The 24,374-nt window shown below is 49.1% G+C and overlaps 1 protein-coding gene across 2 annotated transcripts in view; it reads left to right on the forward strand.

Moving 5' to 3' along the window:
* Positions 1–24,374, forward strand: part of SLC25A35 (solute carrier family 25 member 35) — a 123,617-nt gene that overhangs the window by 63,084 nt on the left and 36,159 nt on the right. Inside the window, exons 4-5 of one of the 2 annotated variants that reach the window (XM_085637848.1) lie at positions 1,923–2,057; positions 9,204–9,667. In XM_085637848.1, coding sequence (XP_085493974.1) covers positions 1,923–2,057; positions 9,204–9,254 — 186 coding nt within the window. In that variant the 3' untranslated portion in view covers positions 9,255–9,667. Of the gene's footprint in view, positions 1–1,922; positions 2,058–9,203; positions 9,668–24,374 lie in introns of those variants that run through there. The other variant, XM_085637847.1, reaches the window with a different exon arrangement.

The following is a 24,374-nucleotide window of genomic DNA, read 5'->3' on the forward strand; positions in this document are numbered from 1 at the left end:
AAAATGTAAAGTGGTTAAGGTGAGAAAGAGCTGTTGAGAAGTAAATAAGGAAAGAAGGTGGGAGGTTTAAATATGTATTTGCGGGTGGACGGGGTTTTGAACGGGATTTGAACACTCTGATTATACAGGCTGTATTATCAACAGAATCTATGAAAGCAAAAATCGGGGAGTTGGGTGGTATAACTGAGAGGTTTAAAACTGAAGTGCGTGGGGATTGAAAACAATGGGTATTTCATTTGGGTCACGGAGGAGTTTTGGGTTAACATTAGATTGGTAACTGTGATATATGTTTATGGATGGGGACGTTCTTTTATAAGGGAGGCTTGTACATTGTTAGATTTTGATGTCGCACAGATTAATACAAAGTTTGTGTTTGAAATTAATTTTGATTCATATGGGGCTGATGTGTACTTTCAATATTTATAGATACCCCTGAGGAAGGTCTAAAGTCAGACCGAAATGCATTGGGTGAAAAAATATGCAGAAGGAATGGAGACAGATTACGTGCCTGTGAATAGGCCCGGATGGGCAATTCCAGTGTCATTTAAAATGCTTAAAAAAGTTGATCTTCATTTCCTTGACGTAACGGATAAAGCTGGATGAATTATGCAAATAAAATTTGGATGAAGTTGAACAAAATTAACGAGTACGTGTAAATAATTCGCAAATGTGCAAAAGGCTGTGCAACTCACTGTGACATGAAAACTTGCGTGTCACATTCTTGGGATGTTTATATCAAATACACGTTTTGGAACGGAGCGTGATTGAGTGTATGCACGCCAATCTTGAATACAGCAAAGTAACAAAGTTTGAAAAACCGAAGGTGTGCTTCAGAACTCTTCCACTATGTATTTTTGTCCCAGTTGAGCATTGTATAAAAAAAGGACAACGCCAGAAATTTGGTTAATCTAGCCTTAGTTGGACTACTTTATATTGCTATACAAAAATGCATGTGGTTTTAACCATTTGTTTGTGGTATTTGTGTACATATAGTACACTTGTTCTAATGGTGGACTTCAATGAATATTGCACAATGCAGAACTAAGAGTACAAGTAACTTTACTTCCTCCATCATAGCCTCTCATTCGCTATTCATGAGCGTAGATTAGCCAGCTAACGCCTAGAAGGGAGGCGGTAAAGTTTGCTACTCAAAACTGGAAGGAAAGCCAAAATGATATTGAACACAGCGTAGTATCCACTTTCGAATCCGAGTACTATAATGGCTCTGTAGAAATGTCATTTAAATTTCTGTATTTTTACCCTGGTGCCACCATCCCTTAAAGGCACGGTTTTTAAAGTGGCTCCAGTTAGTGATCCCTAGGACAGGGCAAGGGTATCAATAAGAAAGCTGTTTACCTCAGAAGCTTTGAGACTGGATCTCGAAAGATCCTCTTAATAGAACTGTCTCGACCCTGCCAACTTGTTGCTGGTTAGAGTGTGCCAGTGTCCTGTGGAAACAGTTGGGGCAGCAGGTGAAGCCACAGCTCGCTCCTTCCGAGGCACACTAAGTTCACTAAGAAAGTATGTTGCTGTGACCCCCGCCCTCAGCCCCCAACAAAGGGGGTTCATTTCTTTAATATGCAGTCAGGCTGCAGCAAGTGTAATGTTGGAGACATGCGAGCACTAGAGTTCTGTGGCTTCTTTCTCTGCGACTATTGCTCGCCAAATGTACCACAACCAGATTTTACACTCATTATTTGCTTATATATCTGTTTGCTGTTAAATATACTTTATATCTGTAATGCTCGAATGTCTCAAGGACTGCAAAAGCTTTATTTCCCAGTGGTTGCTGGAAGTGTTCTGCTGCTGAGTGGTGGTGTAGGCTAGATCACTTGTAGGGATACCACACGAGTTGTGAACCTTGTAATGGGGTGAAAGGTGCTGTGTGACAGACTGCTCACTTGCTTTCCTTTCCTCCCCAGGTCTTCTCTCCGAATAGTTGGCTGGTGGCTCTGTGCGCAGCGATGATCAGCAGTGTGGCGGCGGTGGTGGCCATGACCCCGTTTGATGTAGTCAGCACTCGGCTTTATAACCAGCCAGTAGACCCGCAAGGCAAGGTAAAGAAATGATGAACTAGTAATGCAACTACATTTCATCTTGGCTCCTGACCCATTCAAGCACATACCACAGCTTCCACCATTGTGGGTTCCATAGCGCAGTTCCAGTGGGAAAAGACGGTGCCGTCACCTCTTTACTTCTTTAAAATACATACCTTAGCCTAGGATGTCATCACTGTTTGCAAACTGCTGCCTCCTGCATGATCTTCTCCATTGAATGCACACCTGGTGTAATCCCAGCGTCCACTTGGTCCCTTTCGTAGCCGAATCGCTGCTCGAAACAAGTTTGCCGTTCACAATGAGAAGATCATCACCATCATCTAAAGGTTCATCACAATAATTCACGAAGGTCCAGCATGATACTGGAAAACCTATGATGACAATATTTAAAAATTTAAGTATATTAAGCAAAAACGTACGTATTTTTGTAAATATCTTTGAATATGGAATTAGGTGCTGCCCCTAAACCGACCACCCTGGCAGTACCTACAATGCCCTGCACTAGCTACTGCCGTTCAGCCACAAACTATCCCAGAAACTATCTTTTTTTTTACCATTGTTTTCAATCGGATTTCTTCTCTTTTTTTTCTCCCCGTTTAACTCAAACTCTTGCAGAGTGTTATGTTATCTGGTGTTTTATTGAGCGCTCAGCTACTCCAGCAGAGTGTCCCGGCGCTGTGTACTGCTGGGGAACCCATCCTGGCTTTCCCTGTGAGATGGTCCCTTACTGGGCATCTCCAAGGTGAAGACCAAGCATCCCCGGCGCTGGTGGGGCCGTAAGTGGAGATTAAGCAAGCTATTGCCCAGAGTTGCTGAGTGTGATCCATGATTAGAGTAGGCACCGGGGCGAGAATTATCGAGTCCGCTGACCTTGGCCCAAGACCCTGCCGCGTCGGGAATCGAACCCTGGTCCCTGACCGACCTCTGCTTCCGGGTCTGCCGCCTTTAACCAGTGAGCCACACCACTCCACTGTTCTTTCTGAATTATTAAAATGCCTGCTCTGTTTTAAAAAATGTTTTTTTTAAATGGGGCAGGAAAGTAAAGAGCACGCCTTCCTTGGTGCTTTCCTTACTACCATGATGCAGAAGATTGTGAGAAGTGCTGGAAACAAGTTACTCCAGAAACCCATAAATTGGGAGTTAAGGTGGGGGAAGGAAAGGAGGCGGAGTCACGAATGGCTGAGCTTGAAAAGCAGATTCTGATACATTTAGTTTTAAAAAAAACTGCCAAAAACAAATTGGTAATAAGGACCTATTTGACAGTAAAGCTGTAATGATTTACTTGGTCACAAAGATGTTGCATTTTAAAATTTCTTACAGGGTTAAGACACCTGCTGCTGAGATCTTTGTGTGCCCAGCAATTTTGAGGCGATTATAATAGTGGTTAATGGAGTTCTGGAGAAATTTGGGTTTTGTCCAGTCACAGTTCGACTGATAAAGCGGGACGGAGGGTTAATTTACCCTCTGCAAAGATAATCATGTAACATGCAGGTCAGATTTGTACTTTATGTAGGTAGGTAAGTGGGTTATTGCTTTTCACACCGACACCATTTTGTTACCTCCAGGTCTTAAGGTGCAATTCTTCTAATATAGCACAGCGCTGTATTTGCTAGCATCACAGAGCTGCATGCAAACTGTAGGTCATGGGTTCAAAGTCTTGTTAGTACAGATAACCACAATCCCTGCATTAGGCTTTATAGCCTGACTGTGTGTTTCTGCCGACCATTGACTCTTAACATATAATATCTATAAGTACAGATGATCTGTCATTCCTACACCTTATAACCCACATTGTCTTATGTAACATTTTCTGTACATTGATTTACACAATTGTATGATTTCTTGTACGTCTGTGTGATGTAAACTGATCCGGTACCCAACACTGGGATGAGGCGCACTATAAAAGAATTAAATTAAAAAAAATTGTAGCTGTCATTTAAATCCTTCTATGTGTTATTACTTGGAAACACAGATAAATCTTGCATTCTTATAGTGCATGCATCTCTCTTACATAGGGAGTTGAACAAAGTCAAAAACCTGCCTCCAAGTCGTATTTTCTCCAAAGTACTTATGAAGCGATGAGCTGTGTGTCTTTGTTTCTTTGACATCTAGGTGTGAGGCTCGAGATTGCTCCCAGCCAAGGCGATACCCTTTAAATCAGGCCTTTGTTATTGACCCGGCCGGCTGCTTGCCGGTGCTGCACTGAACAGAATGCAGACAACGTGTGGGCACTGCTAAATTCTGTCCTGGTCTCCGAAAATGACACCAGGTCAAATTCAGCATATTTCCCTAAAATAGCTGCTGGAACTTGTATCCCATGAGATTCCCCTACTTTCCTGCACTGCTTGAGGGAGTAGCAGCAAGATGTCTCTAGTTAGATGTGAATAATGTATGTGAAAAGGTGGTTCTGCCACTCTTCAAAGTCTAAGGAATTTATACAATTTAGGTCTCTCTAAATAGATGAGAACAATCAACAAATGAGATAATAAGACATATATCCAAACCAAAAAACGCAAAGCTCGTGTCTTATATTAAATGATATATTTTTATCTGTTTGTGAAAAATCAGTGTAAGCTTATTGCAATACATGTATTTACATACACACAGAATAGTTCTTTAGAACTAACATGGAGGACTCCATAGTGCACATACATTGAAATATTTATAAGTCACAAAACATTCCACAAATTACATGGACATATACTACATAGAAAAATTATATTTAAACACAGTGTGAGAAAACAGAAAGCAGGAGCGTGGCCAAGATGGCGAGATGAGCGGTCGCCCTCTCCGCGAGCTCCCAAGACCCTAGGCCCCTGGACCGCGCTTTCTGGCAGAATCTCCCCCTGTTCTGCCAGGAAATCACTGTGGAGGTGGTGGAGTATCGGCGGACTCACTTTGAGGCTTGGAGTAGCCCCCAGAAAGCACCGCCGGAGCCCAAGAAGAGCGGGCAAGGGAAGGAACGGCGCGGAGGCGGGGCCGAGAGCCGGGGCCTGACGGCGTGGACCGTGGTGTGTAGCCGGAGCACGGTCTAGGATCGGGCAGCGCGGGTCGACTCCACCCGACGGCGAAGCCTGGAGGAGGGTTGCCGGAGGAGCCTCACGGTGAGGGGACGTCTGGAGGCGGCCCGAGGCGGGACCGAGCACGGGACCCTGCACCATTCCACTGCGCTTGGCCGGGGGCGCGGCCTACCGGCGAGGCATAGGCGCAGGAGGTGGAGAGCGACGGCGACAGGGCCACGAACCGGTGGCGCAGGTGAGGAGTAGCGGCAGGGGGAGCGGGTGAGAGCGGTGGGCCCCTCCCCCGGCGGACCGCGTGGAGAAGACTAGGCCGCAGAGACGCGCGGCCTGAATCCGGAGGGAGAGCCTGTGGGAGGGGCGACCGGCCCGGCAGCGGAGGGTCTTGGAGTCCGCCGGGGCCCCCGCGGACGTCCCCTCGATCACCTGACACCAGAGGGGGAGCAGCGGAGAGGCCACAGGCCCAGTAGTGCACGAGGGAGAGCGAGCCGGGTGTGCGTGGAAGGAGACGAGGCCGGTGTACATCCCTGCGGCCTGGCCTGGGCCCCGGCGGGCACCCGCCTGGTGGCGCCACCCCTGCGAGGTCCAGAGATTGGCCGATCGGATCACTGAGCAGCCTGCGGGCCCCTGGGGATTGCGGTGGCGGAGCGGGGCTCGGACCGGGTGACCTGCGATCCTTGAAGGGACACGTTGCTCCATACGCGGAGCCGCCGGGGGCCTGCAGAGGGAGCCACCGGAGGTGGTAGGAGCTGGACACTGCCTGCGTAGCCGGGAGACGGCAGGAGGGGATCGGAGGCCCTGCGGTGCCCTGGGAGTGACTGGGGCGGCCCCCCTCCCCTGGTTGGCGCTAGCACCGGGGAAGGATTGAAGAGCGGGATCCCGGAGAAGAGGTGGGCCCCATTGACTCGCATTGCCTCCCAGAGGTGAGGGGGAGTGGTGGCCGGCGGCGGCAGTGGCGGGGCTGAAGTCCCGGGAGTGGTGCAGATTGTGGAGACCCTCCTGCAGTGGGTAGTGGAGACGGGAGCGTGGCGTGGGCCTGGCGGGGCCCTGGTGCTTGGTGGCGGGCTGCACCCGATCGAACGGCACGTAAGGAAGACGGGTGCCCGGTGGGGTGAAGGGCGACCCCCCGGGGTACAGCGCTAGAGGTTGGCAAGCAGCAGCACGGCAGGCCGAGCGCCCGTGACGCAGGAAGAGCCGGCTGACTTGCGTCCCCATAACAATGGCAGGCAACCGAGGCGGCAAGAGGGGGGACCGCACTCTTCCCGAGATGCTTAGCAGGAACCACCAGAGAGCGGACAAGGGGCAGCCATCGCCGTGCTCCTCCGGGGGTACGCAGGAGGCAAGCGGGGGGGGAGCCGCCGGTCACCAGATCCTTCCTGGAGTCCCTCTTCAGCTCCCTTAGGGATGACTTCCAAACGTTGAAACAAGAGGTCGCCGGTGAGGTGCGGGAGGTGCGAAGAGAGGTAGATGGCCTGGGAGAACGTGTGGTCACCGTGGAGAGTGCAGGCCAGAGGAGGGACGCCTCCGGGACCAACAGCTCGATCTTCAGGCGCATAACGAGGACCTTGAAAACAGATCCCGGCGGAATAACATTCGGGTCCGGGGAGTTCCGTCCACGGAAGAGGGTTCCGAAGTTGCCGGCTACTTACAGGCCCTGTTCAGGGAGATCTTGGGAGAGTCGGCGGACTTCCCCATCCGGATCGACAGAGCACACAGGGTGGGGCCGCCGAGACGTGCGTCGGCACCACCGCCGGATATTCTGGCCTTTCTTCCGGACTTCCCGCTCAACGAGCGCATCCTGGTTGAGGCACGGAAGCGCCCATCCCTGACCTTTCGAGGCCACCCTGTCGCTTTATACCAGGACTTATCTGCCATTACACTTCAGAAACGCAAAGCATTCAAGATCGCTACTGACTTTCTGAGGGAGCATGAGACGCCCTATGCCTGGGGTCACCCCTTCCGTCTTATCTTTCGGTGGAATGGCACTATGCACCAACTACGCTCACTGCAGGAGACATGCGGGGTCCTGGGCATCACCGCGACGGAGGAGGACACGACTACGCCACGCCGAAGGCGCTCTACTAGAGATGGCTGGCAGCGGGTGTCCAGGCGGCGCTCCTCTGAACGCTCCGGGAGGCCGGACTCACCCACCATCAGGGCCGGCATGGCCGGCGCATTGCTCGGGGTGGCCAGGGACACTGCCTCAGGCGACGTCGCGCTGACGGCGTAAGAACACTCTGGGGGGAGATCATCACAGCCTACTTCATACTGCAGGTTTGGGGGCTCTGGGGGGGGCTGCGGGGAGGGGACAGTGGCTGGACGTCCACTCAAGTAACTTACCACAGACTTGTCCCTCTTGGGACTCGACTGGGACTATGGTTTGCGGGGGTTGGAAGAGGGAGGGAGGGAGGGGGGGTCAGGGGTTGTTGGCCTATTCCTGGGGGGTTGGTTTGTTGGTAGTTGGGGGGGTTTTGCACAGGTTGTATGGTAGAGGGAGGGAGGGGGGGGTAGCCTGGGGGTTGGGCCGGGGAGTTGGGGGGGGTCGTCCAGTGCACCACAGGGGTCACGGCCGCCACAGCGACACTCATGAGACGGACTCTGCGTATGCGGAGGCTATGCGCTATCTCTTCTGTCATCCCCTATGCCGCCCGCAACCCTTAAGATCGTGACACTTAATGTTCGGGGCCTCAACAACCCGGTTAAACGGCATGCTGTGTTGTCCCTCTTAGAAAGCACCCAAGCGGACATTTGCCTCCTTCAGGAAACACACCTGTTGCCTCGGGACTGTCACAGGCTCAGCTCACACAAATTCCCGACACAACTCTTTTCTTCCAGCAACACTAAGACGGCAGGGGTGGCGAACCTGGTAGCCAGGCATTTTAGGGGAGAGGTCCTCCACAAACACACAGAACAGAAAGGCAGGCTGTTAGCCTACAGGTTTAGGGTGGGGGGTCTCCCCTTCATGGTAGGGTCCCTGTATAGCCCTAACGAACAACAGGAGCGCTTCTTACGCTCAGCGCTGGAGGACGTCACTGCCACGCAGGACAGGCACATTATCCTCGGAGGTGACTTTAATATGGTCTTCGATTCGGCCTTAGACAGATCCGCACACCGCTCTCCGCAAACTGGGGAATTCTCGGCCGGGTGTAAGGCGCAGTTGGCGGAGTTGGACCTCCATGACCTCTGGCGTCGCATGCACCCTACTGACAGGGACTATTCATACTACTCCCACGCACATAAAACTTATGCGAGGCTGGACCATCTCCTGGTCACGGCGCCGGTGTGCGAGAAAGAACACTTTCAGGACCTATATTGTTTTAACAGAGACTTAATTAAGTTCTCTCCTGCCTATATTAAGAGAAAAATTTTAAGCAAAACAGTAGTGTTATATAGTAACCATTTATATTATTTTTTTCTTTTTTTCTTCACTTTTTTTCAGTTTAGATGAAATCTATTTAAAAAGCATTATCCATTATTTTGTAAATGCTATACATACATATTCATTTCATGAAGTATAACATAACAACATCTACATAAAGTGTACATAACCCCGTAATTTAGTATTGCACAAAACAAACCAATTCATACTCTCAAGCATACATCATTCATACTCATACTCATAAAAATAGTGACAAGCCTAGAAGGTTTAGCAAAATCCTCAAAAGACAAAAGAGACTTTTTTTTAAAGGGAAGAGACAACAAATAGCACAATTGTTTCTGATCGTGCTGGGTCTCTTAGGACTTTTCCTCTAGATAGGTTGAATAGGCCTACGCGCGTTTCGGTGAGGAAACACCTTCTTCAGGGCCACCAACTGACTTTGTCTGCCTAATTACTCAGGTAGCTAATGTACAAATTGTCCTATACCTGTAGGTTTCTTAGTCTTTTAGCTTTAGTTTTTAGTTTTTGTTACACTTACTGTGGTCACTTTCTGGTGAAGGTTCACTCCTAAGGTTTGAAGTACTGATATATGTTGTGACAATATGTTGGATTTACAAATTGTTTGAACGAACCCAGATGTACCTACGGTGGTTCTACTTAAGTGGTATGAAGTCTTGACGTAATGTTTCAAATAAAATGTTCCTGCCGTTTCTAAAAATTCTAAAAAATAATATTTCTAATTCTTCACAGATAACCCCGTCTCTTTTTATGGCTGTATGCCCCTTCAGTTGGTGGCCCTGAAGAAGGTGTTTCCTCACCGAAACGCGCGTAGGCCTATTCAACCTATCTAGAGGAAAAGTCCTAAGAGACCCAGCACGATCAGAAACAACTGTGCTATTTGTTGTCTCTTCCCTTTAAAAAAAAGTCTCTTTTGTCTATTGAGGATTTTGCTAAACCTTCTAGGCTTGTCACTATTTTTATGAGTATGAGTATGAATGATGTATGTTTGAGAGTATGAATTGGTTTGTTTTGTGCAATACTAAATTACGGGGTTATGTACACTTTATGTAGATGTTATGTTATATTTCATGAAATGAATATGTATGTATAGCATTTACAAAATAATGGATAATGCTTTTTAAATAGATTTCATCTAAACTGAAAAAAAGTGAAGAAAAAAAGAAAAAAATAATAAAAATGGTTACTATATAACACTACTGTTTTGCTTAAAATTTTTCTCTTAATATAGGCAGGAGAGAACTTAATTAAGTCTCTGTTAAAACAATATAGGTCCTGAAAGAGTTCTTTCTCGCATCCTTTTGTTTATGCTTTCTCCCCTACTCTTGGACCTCTAATTACTCTCAGGGGGGGCCTTCTGCTCAGATTTATCACGGCGCCGGTGTGTGCACTAGCCACCGCGACGGAGATGGGGGTGGTCTCCCTGTCTGATCACGCCCCAGTCACCGTCGCGCTCTGTCTGCCGCCGATCTCGTGACCGCCGCGGGTTTGGCGTCTACGGGACACCTTACTGCACAGGAAGGCGGTAGTCACGCGCCTGACGACTGCAATTTGGGACTATTTGTCCCATAATGACGACTCCGATACCTCCCGGGCGACACTGTGGGCTGCTCTGAAGGCGGTACTTCGGGGGGAGTTTATAGCGCTCTCTTCTGCGGACAATAAGGAGCGGCAGCTCAAGAGGGAGGAGCTCACCCAGCGGGTCCGCGAACTTGAACATATGCACCGCAGGACGGGGGCTCCCCGAATCTGGCGGCAGCTCAAGGAGGCGAGGAAGCTCCTGGCGGCCCTGGACATGGACCGCGCGGAGTACGCAGCTTTGCGCCGGCACCATGCCTATTGTATGGGAGGGGACAGATGTGGCTGGCTGCTGGCGAACAGGCTCAGGGTGGCACGACAACAGCAGCTGGTGAGGGAGAGCTCTGACTCCACGGGGTCGACGGTTACGGAGGACGCCCATATAGCCGAGACCTTCCGCGGGTTTTATGCCGACCTCTACTCTGGGGACCCCCCGGATGCACCGGCGACGGCGGCATACCTGGACTCTGATCCCCTCCCCTCCCTGGCGCCTTTGCAGGCGGAGTACCTTGACAGGGATATACGAGTCGAGGAAGTGATTTCCGCCATTGCCAACCTTAAGCATGGAAAAGCCCCGGGGCCGGATGGCTATACGTCCCTTTTCTATAAAACGTTTTGTGCGACGTTGGCACCGCTCCTCACACGCCTCTTCAACTCGTTCTCTGCTCCTGGAGCCATTCCGCCGGACCTGTTGCAAGCCTCTCTCACGGTTATCCCCAAGCCGGGGAAGGACCGGACGCAATGCGGTTCATACAGGCCGATATCACTTTTAAATGTAGACCTCAAGCTGTACACCGGGATCCTGGCGGGCCGATTGGCCCCCCACCTACCGGGACTTATAGATCCGGACCAGGCGGGCTTTGTCCCGGGAAGGCAGACGGTGGACAACACCAAGCGGATAGTTCACCTCATAGAAAAGGCATCACGGATTCCCGGGGAGAGAATGATGCTCTCAGTGGACGCTGAAAAGGCGTTTGACCGCGTCCACTGGCCTTATCTGGAGCAGGTTCTGCTGAAGGTGGGTATAGGGGAAAAATTCCGCTCTATGATTCTCAATTGCTACAAATTACCGACGGCGGTAGTGCGGGTGAATGGCTATAGCTCCAGGAGTTTTGACATCGAGAGGGGCACAAGGCAGGGCTACCCGTTGTCACCTCTGCTCTTCGCCCTGTATATGGAGCCCTTTGCCCAGAGGATACGTCACAATCAAGCGGTGAAGGGGGTGAGGTTTGGGGGCTTCACTCATGCCGTTAGCCTCTATGCGGACGACGTCATACTGTCGCTGGATGACCCGCTCTCTGCCCTCCCGGCATGTCTCGAGGAGCTGAACTCCTTTGCTACGGTCGCGGGCTTCAAAATGAACGTGGGGAAATCGGTGGCCTTGGATGTGTCTCTTACACCAGCTACAACAACCTACTTACAAGGCCTTTTCCCGATGGTCTGGTCGACGGATCTGGTGCCCTATTTAGGGATCCAGCTAGCTCCCACCCTACCAGCTATGGTGGCGGCTAATTATGCCGCCTTGGGCAGGAAGATTCGGGAGGAGATAGGCCGGTGGGACCGCAGCGCCCTTTCGTGGCTGGGCAGAATAGCTGCCGTTAAAATGACTGTCTTACCCCAGATTCTGTATCAGTTTAGGGTGCTGCCGCTGCAGCCGCCTGTTGGCTGGATCCAGCAGACGCAGTCGGACTTGGCGCGGTTCATATGGCGGTGCAAGAAGCCCAGGATGAAGAGGGCGCTCTCTATGCTGGCGCCGGAGGCCGGGGGATTGGGGATTCCAGATCTCCGCAAGTACTTTCAGGCGGCGCAGCTGCGCTACCTGGTGGAGTGGAGCAGGTGATAATCCGACAAGCACTGGCTCTTTCAGGACCAGGCGGTGGCGGGCAGGCCCCTGCAGGAGGTGCCTTTCCTACGTAGGGCTCACCGCCCTGCGAATCTCTACGCCTCCTTCGTCACGAGGTTACCCCTGCGGGTCTGGGATGCCACCAACGCCATGCACGGCCTGACAACATTCCCTTCGCCACTCACGCCTCTGATTGATAACCCTGACTTTACCCCGGGACTGGAGAGGGGGGCCTTCGCTCACTGGCGTGCGGCAGGGTGTCTGGCCCTGTACCATATGTACGACCCGGAGGGGGTCGTCCCCTTCGTGCGCTTCTGACAGGTATACGCGCTCCCGGAGACTAAGAGGTTGCGTTACCTACAGGTTCGCCATTGGGCGTTGCACCCACAGGTGCGGGAGATGGCTGATAGGAGACTCCTCCCTTATGAATGCTGTCTTCTAACTCGCACATCCGACGCGAAGCTGATAACCGACCTTTACAAGCTTTTACAACCACCTTCCTCACACTTCTATAATCCAGGAAGGGAGCGCAGGGAGAGAGAATTGGGCAGGTTACTGAGTCACAAAGAATGGGAGCAGGTGGCATATAGGGCCAGGCACTCTGCTTACCATATGGGACTCACTGAACCATTAACCAAAATATCGACATACTGGTACTACACCCCGGAGCACGTACACGACATGGACCACAGCAAAGATCACGCCTGCTGGAGGGGATGTGGGCGGGTGGGCACGCTGACACACATCCTGTGGGACTGTCTGCTCCTCGACTCTTACTGGAAAAAGGTGATAGACGATATCGACTCCCATTTTGACACTGAACTGCCACGCCTCCCAGCATACATATTACTAGGCCTCCCGAACGGGTTGATGTATCCCTTAAGATCTCGCAGGGGTAGGCAGATAGCTATTGCGCTGGGATCGGCGATGCAGAACATTCTCGCACACTGCCGCTCCACGACACTCCCCACTGTCACGGGCTGGCTTCATAGATTGTGACATGTGCTGGGGATGGAGAAACTGTCGCTTACAGTGGCAGGGGATATAGAGCAGTTTAATGATCTCTGGTAGCCGTTTCAGTCCCTGCTGGTTACTGAATTTAGGGAACTGACCTGCCCGAGATATCTTCGCCTCTTGCGGCTTACGACGCTAGAGGAATCGGCCTCCTGAATGGACATGTGGCAGGGATCCTTCATGGGGGGGCGGGGGGGAGGGCGGGGATGATCAGACCCATGCACTGGATGAGGGGAGGGCTGGGGTTGGGGGTTTTGGGGGTTGGGGTTCGGGGAGGGTGGTATGGGGGGGCTTTTTACGAATTTTGCAACACTGCTCATCCTCGAGTGTCATAGCGGACTAATGTTTTGTTGGAATGTTTTTTGAAGGGCCTCCAGCCCAGTATATGGCCTTTGCCGCGGTGCCCTGACACCTTCGATGATTTGTGTTGTTTGTCTCTCTGTGTTGCACCAATAAAATACCTTAAACCTAAACACAGTGTGAAATGAAGAGAAGGGAATATCAACCCAGTAAGCAATTAATCAAATTATTGGTCTAGTATCCTGGGTGATCCTCAACACTTGTTGTTAAAGTGTCGATGTTTCGACCCCTGGAAAAAAAGCGATCTTTTAACCGTCTTAGTGGGGTCTTCCTCGGAATTGACTGGAAAGGTCTGTGTGCAGCCTTTGTGGGGTTCCAACCCTTTGTGGCACTGTAGTCTTACTCTTGTACTGTTAATGATTTAGTTACTTCAGAGATAACTCGGATAAGCCATTTCTCCTTATTAATGTTCCTTATGTGAAACGGAGCGACGGGCAGCCCTCGTCCTCTGTATCTTAACGACCGGGATACAGAGGACGAGGGCTGCCCGTCGCTCTGTTTCACATAAGGAACATTAATTTTCCAGTTTCAAAAGGCGATTTATGGGCCTTTGGAGTTAATAGAAGGGCCTGGAGAGGAGTCACAGAGCCCCTTGGAGTCGCCCTCCCATATTTACAAAGAAATCCACATGGAGCCCCGTGCGCTTGGCGCCGGAGGAATGGCTTATCTGAGTTATCTTTGAAGTGACTAAATCATTAACCGCACAAGAGTGAGACTACAGTGCCACAAAGGGTTGAAACCCCACAAAGGCTGCACACAGATCTTTCCAGTCAATCCCGAGGAAGACCCCACCAAGACGGTTAAAATATCGCTTTTTTTCAGGGGTCGAAACGTCGACACTTTAACAACAAGTGTTGAGGATCACCCAGGATACTAGACCAATAATTTGATTAATTGCTTACTGGGTTGATATTCCCTTCTCTTCATTTCACACTGTTCAAATATAATTTTTCTATGTAGTATATATCCATGTAATTTGTGGAATGTTTTGTGACTTGTAAATATTTCAATGCATGTGCACTATGGAGTCCTTAATGTTAGTTCTAAAGAACTATTCTGTGTTTATGTAAATACATGTATTGCAATAAGCTTACACTGATTTTTCACAAACAGATAAAGATGTATCGTTTAATATAAGACACGAGCTTTGCGTTTTTTGGTTTGGATATAATGTCTTATTATTTCATTTGTTGATTGTTATCTATTTAGAGAGACATAAATTGTATAAATTCCTTGGACTTTGAAGAGTGGCAGAACCACCTTTTCACATACATTAGTAACCCTCAGGTTCTGCACTAGACTGGGCTACCCCATTGTTTTATATTGTCTAGTTAGATGTGAGCACTTTTTTTTTACCTACCAGCTACAATGAGGGTTTATATAGAGTTACATTATGGGTCGCACCTATACAAATTTCCTCGAGATACATATCTCATATGCAATAAGATTCTATTAGACTTTGCGTGATGGTATTCTATATACCTGTATGGATGTAACCAAAAACTAAGCAAAACTAGATACCACCAGCTATGTGAGGGCGCTTACAAGAAAATGATTTATATATACGCCAAACATGCACATGAGTATATTTAAATAAATTATTCGCAGGTGTCACAATAATTGAATTCAGATTTTCAAAGGTCTTGAATCCATCAGTTATTGACTTGACTTAAATTATCTTGAGTAGCCTTCTGCTAGATTTTAATACAAAACCCAGCTTTTTATTTTTTCCATCTTAAGTATGATCCAGATTTTTTCATGGTCTTAATAAACGTTACCAAGGATGAGCTCCATCTGTATACATGGAAACGCCTTATTACCTACCCAATGACAAAACCAAACATGGTGGTACTACCATCATGCGATACTATACCGTCACGTTTCCTACTGACATAACCCCACCTACGCTACAGCGTATGATGTAATTCTGAACCCCCACCCGAAAGGCCAATCTGCGGCAAAAAGGAGACACTTTTATCAACTGGACCGGGTACCTCTTTCCCCTCGCTACGGAGAGTTGGAGGAACAGCAGTCCGGGTGCACTGCTATCCTTGATGAAGCAAATGACCTGAAATGTCCCCCTTGGATAACTTCATCCTACCACTATGCACCACGTCTCTGCTATGCCTACATACTAATTGTGAAGTTCTTTATCAGTCTTTGCCCACAGGAAGCATTGACCGTTTCCCCCCCCCATGAGGTTGTAATCCACCATAAATTTGGAGAAACATTTAACTGTACCTTGCAGCAGTCTAACCATCACCAGTGCAGTGTTTCAGTGTGGGTAATGGAAAAAGAGCTTATGCAATTCATGCAAAAAGTAAGTTTAACATGCCTGCTTCTAGGATGACGGGTAACTGATTGTACCCAGACCCGAAAAACAGCTGAAGTAGTACGAGTGATGCAGGTTTTCTGTTGCATGTAAATTTATTTGTTTGTCAGGCACTGCCAAAGGGCATGTTTGAGACTCACTGCCTTGACAAGTGTATGACCCTTGATGATCGAATGAGAAGGCTGAGACATGTTGGCATATATCTTATGATGTGTGAGTCCTTCTAACTCATGTCTCACCTCTCTTTTTACCTTTATCAACGAACTCCCATTAATGCAGAGAATGCAAAGTCCCGTAGATAATTTTAAGTCAGTACTTCAACAGCAATTGATCACGAAAGACGCTCCCTACACTGGTAGTAGCGCACCCTAGATGTTAAGTAATAGCCAGGTTACCCAATGATGCAGCATGTCACTTGACCTCCGCTGATTTATCATTATCTAGTGACGTGAAACTATCTGGGAGTACAGCAGTATCGCAAGCAAAAAACACACTATATGATTGGCTTGTGTGGTACTTCATTGGTATGACCGCGGTGCCGTGATGTCCAAACACGCGATCTGATTGGCTGCTCGTAATTTGAAGAGAACTTGCGCTGCCATTTTATGATTCGGACTCAGTCCTTATTTTTGTTTTGTACAACATGGGGACAAACGGGCAGGGCTACCCTGACCCGGCCTTGCAGAGGGGTTCCAGGACACCCCCGGGGTCAAAATAAAAAGAATTTGTAATTTTGCAGCAACACGGTACTGCCTTGGGGCTCAACACGACTCTTGTCATTTTATGGTAGTACTGCAGCACTGTGGAAAAAAAGCTAGGGTCTTGTGACTTGTTAGTCTTGGCTGCCCATTTGTAATTGGGGGCTCGGCCTGGCCACAGGTGTGGCCCTGTGGCCAACCGCACAGTGGAAGGCTGTACGCAGAAGTGGTATGGGCACAGGGACTGGCCACAGGTGAGGCCGTGCATCCAACTTCACACTGCGCATGACTGTAGGCCGTGTCGGTGGGGAGGCGCCTGCGGGGTGTTGGACGCGGGTCCTTGCCGCAGGCCAGGCCCTGATATCAACCCCACGTTGCTTGTGGCAGGAGATGTGTGGCGGGGGTTGGCCACCTGCAGGAGGTTGGTTTCAGGGCCTGGCTGAGGTCTTGCCATGCCCTGCATATTACCTTACATATTACATCACTAATGACATGTTGTATGGCATAGTTAATAACATCGGTGCAACATCTGAAATTAAATTGATGACAACACTGTGCATGGCGGGGGTGCGAGATATAGTTACTTCAGTCATACTACAACAGATGAATCACCTATAACTATATAAAGTAACTATAACATCACTTTAACCTTGGGTTTGTTCTGTGAATTTCTGAGTTTTTCCTAATGTAAAGTAGGATATTATAACCATACCAAACTATAACGTCACTTTAACCTTTTGATTTTTTTGGGGGTGTGTGCGCATGTGTGTGTATAGTTAGGTCTGCTTATAACTTTGGGGCTTACCGGGGCATGGGTTTGCACTGCCAAAGGCTGTATGCGCAAGGAAGGGCTACTCTGGTGCAGGCTCTGCGGCCAACCCCACTCGCACACCACCACAACTATGCGTGGTGGGGGGTAATGGGCTGCCTACAGCCCTTTGCCATCCTTATTCCTATTGGCAGTGCACATCTACCTTTGTTAAAAAGAAAATATAGAAATTCACTAGGAAAAAAGGTTAAAGTGACAGTTATACTTGGGTCAAAGCGTCAGTTTAAACATACCGTTTTTAAATAACTGAAATTAACCAGCTCTACTTATATCAAGTAACTATAACTTGCGCCTTTGCCATTCACTGCTTATGATCTCACATATTACATCACTCATGACCTGTTTTATTAAATCATTGATAACATCACTGTAACATCTGCAAAGACCTAATTGATGACAACATTGTGCATGGCGAGGGTCTGACTTATAGTTATCTTATGGAAAATATATTTTGATTACATCTTGGTGTGGAATAAGGCACCCCTTAATGCCCATTTCCTATGTGGTGATTGTAGTGGTCACAAAATAGACAGCTAAACTGGAGGTAGGTCTCACAACACCCTGGCAACTGAAGGTGTTCACTAATTGTAACTTCACCAATGTAATTCGTCATTAAATATCCATGCAACCTCTTATATCGGGATTATGACCCGCAAAATAAAGATTAGGATTAATGAACATCGCAGCAGCATCCGATGTAAGAAAGATATGAAGTTTACAAGACATTTTCTACAAAAGAAACACTGTGAATGACAATGAATGGTCTGTCATTGAAAAATTACAGCCACTACTCTCACACATGACTTCACCACTGTTACAATATGAACAGCCCTGGATTTGCAGGTTAGGGACTGACAGTAAGGGTCTAACCGATGGAATTCCATTGTGTCAATTGAGTAGGGCTGCATTTTGAAGCAAATGCCCCTGGGAGCCTGTGCTACACTTACATTCAATTCTACCGTGCTTTTATTTGATGGATTACCCCCACTAAATACCCTTTCGGGATCATCACCTAAGTTTGTTTGCAGGCCATATAATCATGAAAATGTAGGTATATGCAGGGTTATTCTAATTTCCCTGTTACTTCACTTAACCAATCAATCAGGGGTTTGTAAAGTGCACTACTCGCCCATTAGGATCTCAACGCACTGGAGGGGAGGGAGGATCTGAGAGGAAGGGCGGACGTCTGACTCTGTGTTCTTCCTGTGAGGAATGAGCGTATCCAGTCTAGGGCCTTCCTTGGATGCCGGCATCGTGGAGTCTAGTGGCTAGTGTGCGGTGGGAAACGGTGTCAAAGAGGGCTGCCATTTGGCCCTGGTCGAGGAGGGCGCGAATGTCATCAGTGGCGGCGAGGAGGGCAGTCTCGGTGCTGCGGAATCCGGATTGGGAGATGTGTAGGACGTTGTTGGCTTCGATGAAGTGTGCCAGCTGCGCATTGACTGCCTTTTCAGTGACCATGGCTGCGAATGGGAGCAGAAAGATGGGCCTGAAGTTCTTCCGGCACGTCAGGTCAGCGGAGGGTTTCTTCAGGAGGAGTTGACTTCGGCGTGCTTCCAGTCGGCTGGGAAAGTGGCGGTCTCTAGGGAGTAGTTGATCGTTCGACTTAGCTCGGGTGCAATGGCCCCATGGAAGATGTAGGGTGGACAGGTGTCTGAGGGTGCTCCGGAGTGGATGCCTTTCATGGTCTTTAAGGTGTTTTCTGTCATGAGCGGGGTCCAAGTGAGTAGGGTCTGTTAGATAGCGACGCTGGGGGTGGGGGTTGAGGCGGTGCTGAGGTCTTGGTTGTTGAAGTTGTCATGAAGCAACTTGATCTTGAGGTGAAAGAAGGAGCTGAGTCTGTTACAGAGGTCTTGGGAGGGTGGGACGTCTGTTGTTTTGGTGTCAGGTTTGGCAAATTACTGTATGATGGAGAAGAGTTCCTTGGAGTTGTGGGTGTTGGAGAGGATTCTGTCTTTGAGGAAGTTATTTTTGTGGACTTGAAGAGTTGGTGGTGTGCTGTGGGGGCTGTTTTGTGGGTGGTGCAGGTTTCAGGGGTTTTGCTGTTTATCCATGTCTATTCAAGTCGTCGGCAGGAGCTCTTGGATTCTTGGAGTGCCGTGTGTGAACCAGCTTGCCTTGTTGTCATCCTGTAGCCTTCTGGAGGAGGGTGAGTATGTTTGCGCAGTTGGTGATCCATCAGTGGTGGTTGCTTGCCACGGTGTTGGCATCTGGTGTCGTTGGGAGTGGAGTGCTGGTGAGGGCGGAGGTGAGGTGTTCGTCTGTGACTTTGTTCCAGCTTCTGCGTGGGAGGCAGCGCGCATGCTTGTGTGTGATGGGTTTTCTAAAGGAGAAATGTATGCATTGGTGGTCCGTCCAGAGCAGTTCCATGGTGTGGTTGAAGAAGACTGTTTCCTCCTGCGAAGAAAGGGTCGGGTGTGTTTACTGCTGTGTGAGTGGGGGCGGAAACACATTGATTCAGTCCTATGTTGGTGAGGTTCTCTAGGAGGGCGGTGGTGTTGGGGTCACTGTGGTTGTCCAGGTGGAAGTTTAGGTCTCAGAGTAGTATGTAGTCTGTGGAGGCGAGGGCATGGGTTGCGATAAGGTCGGAGATGATGTTGATGAAAGGAGCGTGGGGGCCAGGTGGTCTGTAGACGAGGGTTTTGCATAGCGTCGTTTTAGGGTTGATCTGGAAGTGGAGATGTTCTATGGAGGAGGGCGGGGTGTCTTACAGGTCGGCGGTTGTCATGCGGAGGGAGCCTTTGTGGATGATGGCGATCTGGGCGGGTGGTGCGGTCTTTCCTTCCTCAGGATCCTGTATCTGTCGGGAATGGCGGATGCAATGTCGGGTGAGGCGTTGGTCCAGGTCTCTGTCGTGAAGGTGACGTCGGACTTGTGAGTGTTGAGGAGGTCCCAGATTTCTATGGGGTGTCTGTGCAGGGAGCGCACGTTGAGGAGGATGCAGTTCAGTTGGTGCGTGTGTGTTGACGTCCGGTGGGCTGGGAGCTACTGCTGGGGTCCGTAGGTGGGTGAATGTGCTGCTGCAGTGTCAGCAGGAGATCGGTCCTAGGGCATTGCTCGCCATAGAGAGCTAGCAGTTGTTGCTACATCTGGGGTTGAGTGTGGAGGGTGCTGGAGTCTTAGCGGCAGGAGGACCAGGGTCCCTGGCACTGGCCGTGGAGCAGCCGCCATTAAGTAGGGGTTGGGGGTGGGCGGTCAGCTGGGAGGTGGGAGTGACACGGTGAGAGGGAAGAGCCGCAGGGGCAGCAGCGGCAGGAAGCACGGGAAAGAGTATCAGAATAGAAAGAGGGGGCAAAAGAGAACAAGCATTGGCATAGCCAATAGGTCTCGCTTTTGGGACCTTCTAAGTGTTTAGCCATGCAACAGTTGATGTTGTTGCACCAATAACTAAATACTGCATAACTAAATACTTATAAGGTCTCAAAAGCGAGACCTATTGGCTATGCCTAAACATGCTAGGACTTGTAGTTTTGCTTGTCTCATAAGAAAGATGGGCTACCAGCTCCAGCATTCTCATTGCTGCTTTTTGAAATGCCAAGACCGGCTTAAAGTCACCTGCACCACATGGGAATAATTGAACTAGCTGTGCTCGATGTGGAAGTGTGAAAGGAGGTGGAGGGAAAGGAAGATCTGATGTGCGAGTGACGACAGATGAAGGAAGGAAAAGAAAGAGTAGGAAGGAATATTAGATCAGATAAGCGCTTCAATGCCTCTTCAGGGGAGTAAGTGATATATAAATGCAATTATAATTGCATTATGTGTGTAGGACAGAGGAGGTTAGAGACAGATGGAAGGGAACATTAGCCATGAAGTGAGTGACAGAACGGATGAAAGACGGAGCATGGGAAAGAAGGCGTGGTGTGGGAGTTGAGGAGGACAGAGTGAGGCAGGTTGGAGGTAAAGGAGAGATAATGTGCCATGGGCAGGAATGAGGAGGCACGATGGAATGGAAAAGAAGACCTGTGAAGAGAGGGTGACAGACTGGAAATAGCAGAAGAAAGGGAAACCGATGAGCACCTGGTGAGCAAGGGCCTGATATGGAGGAGAGTGGAAGACAGAGTAGAGAAGGCTGGGTTTGTGAGTAGGGTTAAGGAAGACAGAGGCAAGAGCGAGAACAAAACCAAATATGTGGGTGCCAGAGTAGGAGAGGGAGACAGAAAGGCCTAATGAGTGACTGGTGAGAAGGGAGAGGAGGTGGCCAAGTGGCTGGAAACTGTGCTTGAAATTGAAATATAGAATTGCTAGTACTCTGGTTGCAGAGTAGCTGTTTGTGCTGCTAAGTGTCGGTACTCTCCATTACAAGCATTGGTGCAGTCCTGAGAGGGGCAGGTACCATCCCTCTCTAATGAAAGAAATACGGGTTCTTAGTTCAGATAGCGCCCTCCCATTGAAAGCACCGGTTGGAAAGGAAGCTTTGGTGTGTGAGTGACGGGGAACGTCTGCTGGAATGGAGTTAAATTAACACCTGATATGCGTGTGATGGGGAGGAGAGAGAGAGACAGAACAGAGGGAAAGGAAGACTTAGTGAGTGAAAACGGGGAAGACAGGCAGGAGTGGGGGGGCATTATGACTGGCGTGAGGAGACAGAGCGGAAGGAGACAAAAACACGGTGTGTTAGGGAAAGAGAGCTAAACAGGAGTGGACGGAAGGTAAGTCCTGGTGTGTGAGAGGTGGAGAAGGAGATAGAGGCAGAGGAAGGCCTAGCGATGAGAACAGAGATGAGGCATCTGAATGGAGGTGAAGACGCGGTGTGTGAGTGATGCGTAGAAAGACACGTGGAGGGAAGGAAAGACATGGAGTGTGACAGAAGGGGAGGAGAAGTGGGCGAAACCGCGAAGAATGAAGACGAGAAGGAAGACAATGAATATGACAAAAAAGGAGCGAGGCTGAACGGGAGCCGCCCGGCTGTCTGTCTGTCTGTTACCGAGAGCTGCATGGGTGAACACGCGTGCGTGTGCAGGTGAGAGGTGGACATGTGACAGCCTCCTCTGGGGAGGCCCTGGCAGGGCACAAGTCCTAAAAAAAGAAGTGGGGGGACGCTGTCACCGGAAGTGACGAGAAGTGGGGGGACGCTGTCACCGGAAGTGACGTCACAACAGGAATCTCATGGGTATTCATATGCCTTTAGATGAAAGGTGGTCTGCACCCTACCTCGCGGAGGCTGCGTTTAATCCCCCCGCAGTGAATGCAGGTAGACGTTCTGAATAAGCTCTGATCTCGCTCCAGAGAGGCCAAAGAGTGAAGTCCAGCTTTTGGGCAGGGGGGACGGCATCCACCCGTTAAAACCTGGTAAAATAAGTGGGGGGACGCCGTCCACCCGCGTGGTACCCCGACTCGAGCCCTGGGCCCTGGGATGTCCACTCCTGACATCCCGGAGACCGGCCCTGTGACAGCTGCAGATCAAGATTATCAAGTCGAAGAGGGGGCGGGGCAAAGAGACCGAGAACTGGAGGACGGGTGCTGGAGGATGTGCGTGGGGGAGGCCTAGTGACTCCCAGCACACTGTCACCAATCTCCTCTTCGGTAAGGAGGAGAGATTTCAAGTGGGTTCGGAAGGAGAGAATAATATTGTCAAATGATCTCAACAGCAAGGCTAAAAATGTGGTGGCTCATCTCCCAAATATGCCAATAAGCATTCATAAAACTCCTCTCTTAAGGCGAGAGGTGTGGTGCAGCAGCCTGAGCGACTGACTCCGGAGCACGGAGCTCATGGCAGCTCAGCTCAGCATCATGTGACTCTGCGCAATACCACACTTAAACTCCCCAACGGACCCCCAGAGCCTGGATACCCTTGGGCGTGATACGTTTGCGTTTTACAAATGTGGAAAACTGACCAAAAGCAAAGTTGGAAAACCATTTTTGGCAGTGCCTGGCAAACTCCCAAACCAGCCAGTTCAGTTCCCCTGCCCCCTCTGTTAAACATCCATATGCGAGAACCATCTTTCCCGCTGTTTAAGCATGACCGAACATAACGGATGACAGATCGATACTCTAAAATTTCAAAAATCTCTTCTAAACATTGAACCTGAAAACACCTGATGCAATTGGTTCATGAGGTCTATATCCTACAAGACAAAGGTGGAAAATAACCTACAACAAAGAAACAAAGGCATCTATTGTCATACTTTCTAGTGAAAAAGTGAGACAGTAAGTGGGAAACTGGACTATGTTACAAATGAAGACCGCAAATACACAGGTTATGAAGGAGAAGTTCATAATGCTATTTCTAAGTCATTTTTTGATACGGGGAGATAGTTCTTTTATTATTGTTTTTTGTTTAGTGCACAGTCAGGATAAACAGTAGCATGTGCCTTGCAAGCCTAATGTTTGTTTATATTCTACCACAGGCAAAGCTCCAACTGCTGCTCTAATGAGTGTCCCTTTTTAGGACCTTGTAGGGTGCCACGTAAAGGTTGATACATACCTCTCCTAACACTATGTAATGAAAAATTTCCTAGCTAACATAACGGAAAGTTTCTATTCTATTAAGGACTCGGAGGAGAGGATTATGCCTCCTTTCTTCACTTTATTCAAATAGCAGCTCATTAAAGGACAAAAAAAAAAAACTATGTTTCCCATGAACCCTTGGGAGAAGGTAGTTTAGAATAAACACAACAGCCAATCATGGTATAGCCACAATGTCTAATCAGGGGGCTCATAGCCCAACATAGTCCTTTCCTCACTGGCTGTTCGCCCTCTTTCGTCACGCGAAGCTAGCTGTCGGATTACCTTCATGCATCCTGTTTGTTTGCATCAGACCCTGCAAAGACAGAGAAATATTACCATCTGAGCCCAAACTATAAAGCCTGCAAAATTAAGCAGCAAACGTAGTTAGTGCACAATAGAACAACGTTTCTCACCAAACCCCTTATAGATAAGCAAGATTACTTACTCAAATACGGGGAGGGATGTCGTTTCTTGGACCCTAGGGTGGGATAATCCTCACCTCCGAGTCCTTAATAGAATTGAAACTTTCCGTTATATTAGCTAGGAAATTTTTCAGTCTATGTCCGGACTGGAGGCGAGGATTATGCTAGTTCAAAGCTTGCTCACAACGAGGTAAGCCATGTCCAGCACCGGCTTGAAATAAAATCTTTTGAACGTTGAGTCTGAAGACCAATCTGCCGCATTGAAGATATCCTCTAAACGGACACCCAAGCCGAATGCTTTAGAGGCCATTGCCCCCCCCCCCCCCTTGCCCCCCGTTCCGAATGGGCACCAAAAGTGACGGAGGCTAATGCCTGCTTCTTGC

Source organism: Triturus cristatus, chromosome 12 (genome assembly GCF_964204655.1).
Source record: "Triturus cristatus chromosome 12, aTriCri1.1, whole genome shotgun sequence".
NCBI lineage: Eukaryota > Metazoa > Chordata > Amphibia > Caudata > Salamandridae > Triturus > Triturus cristatus.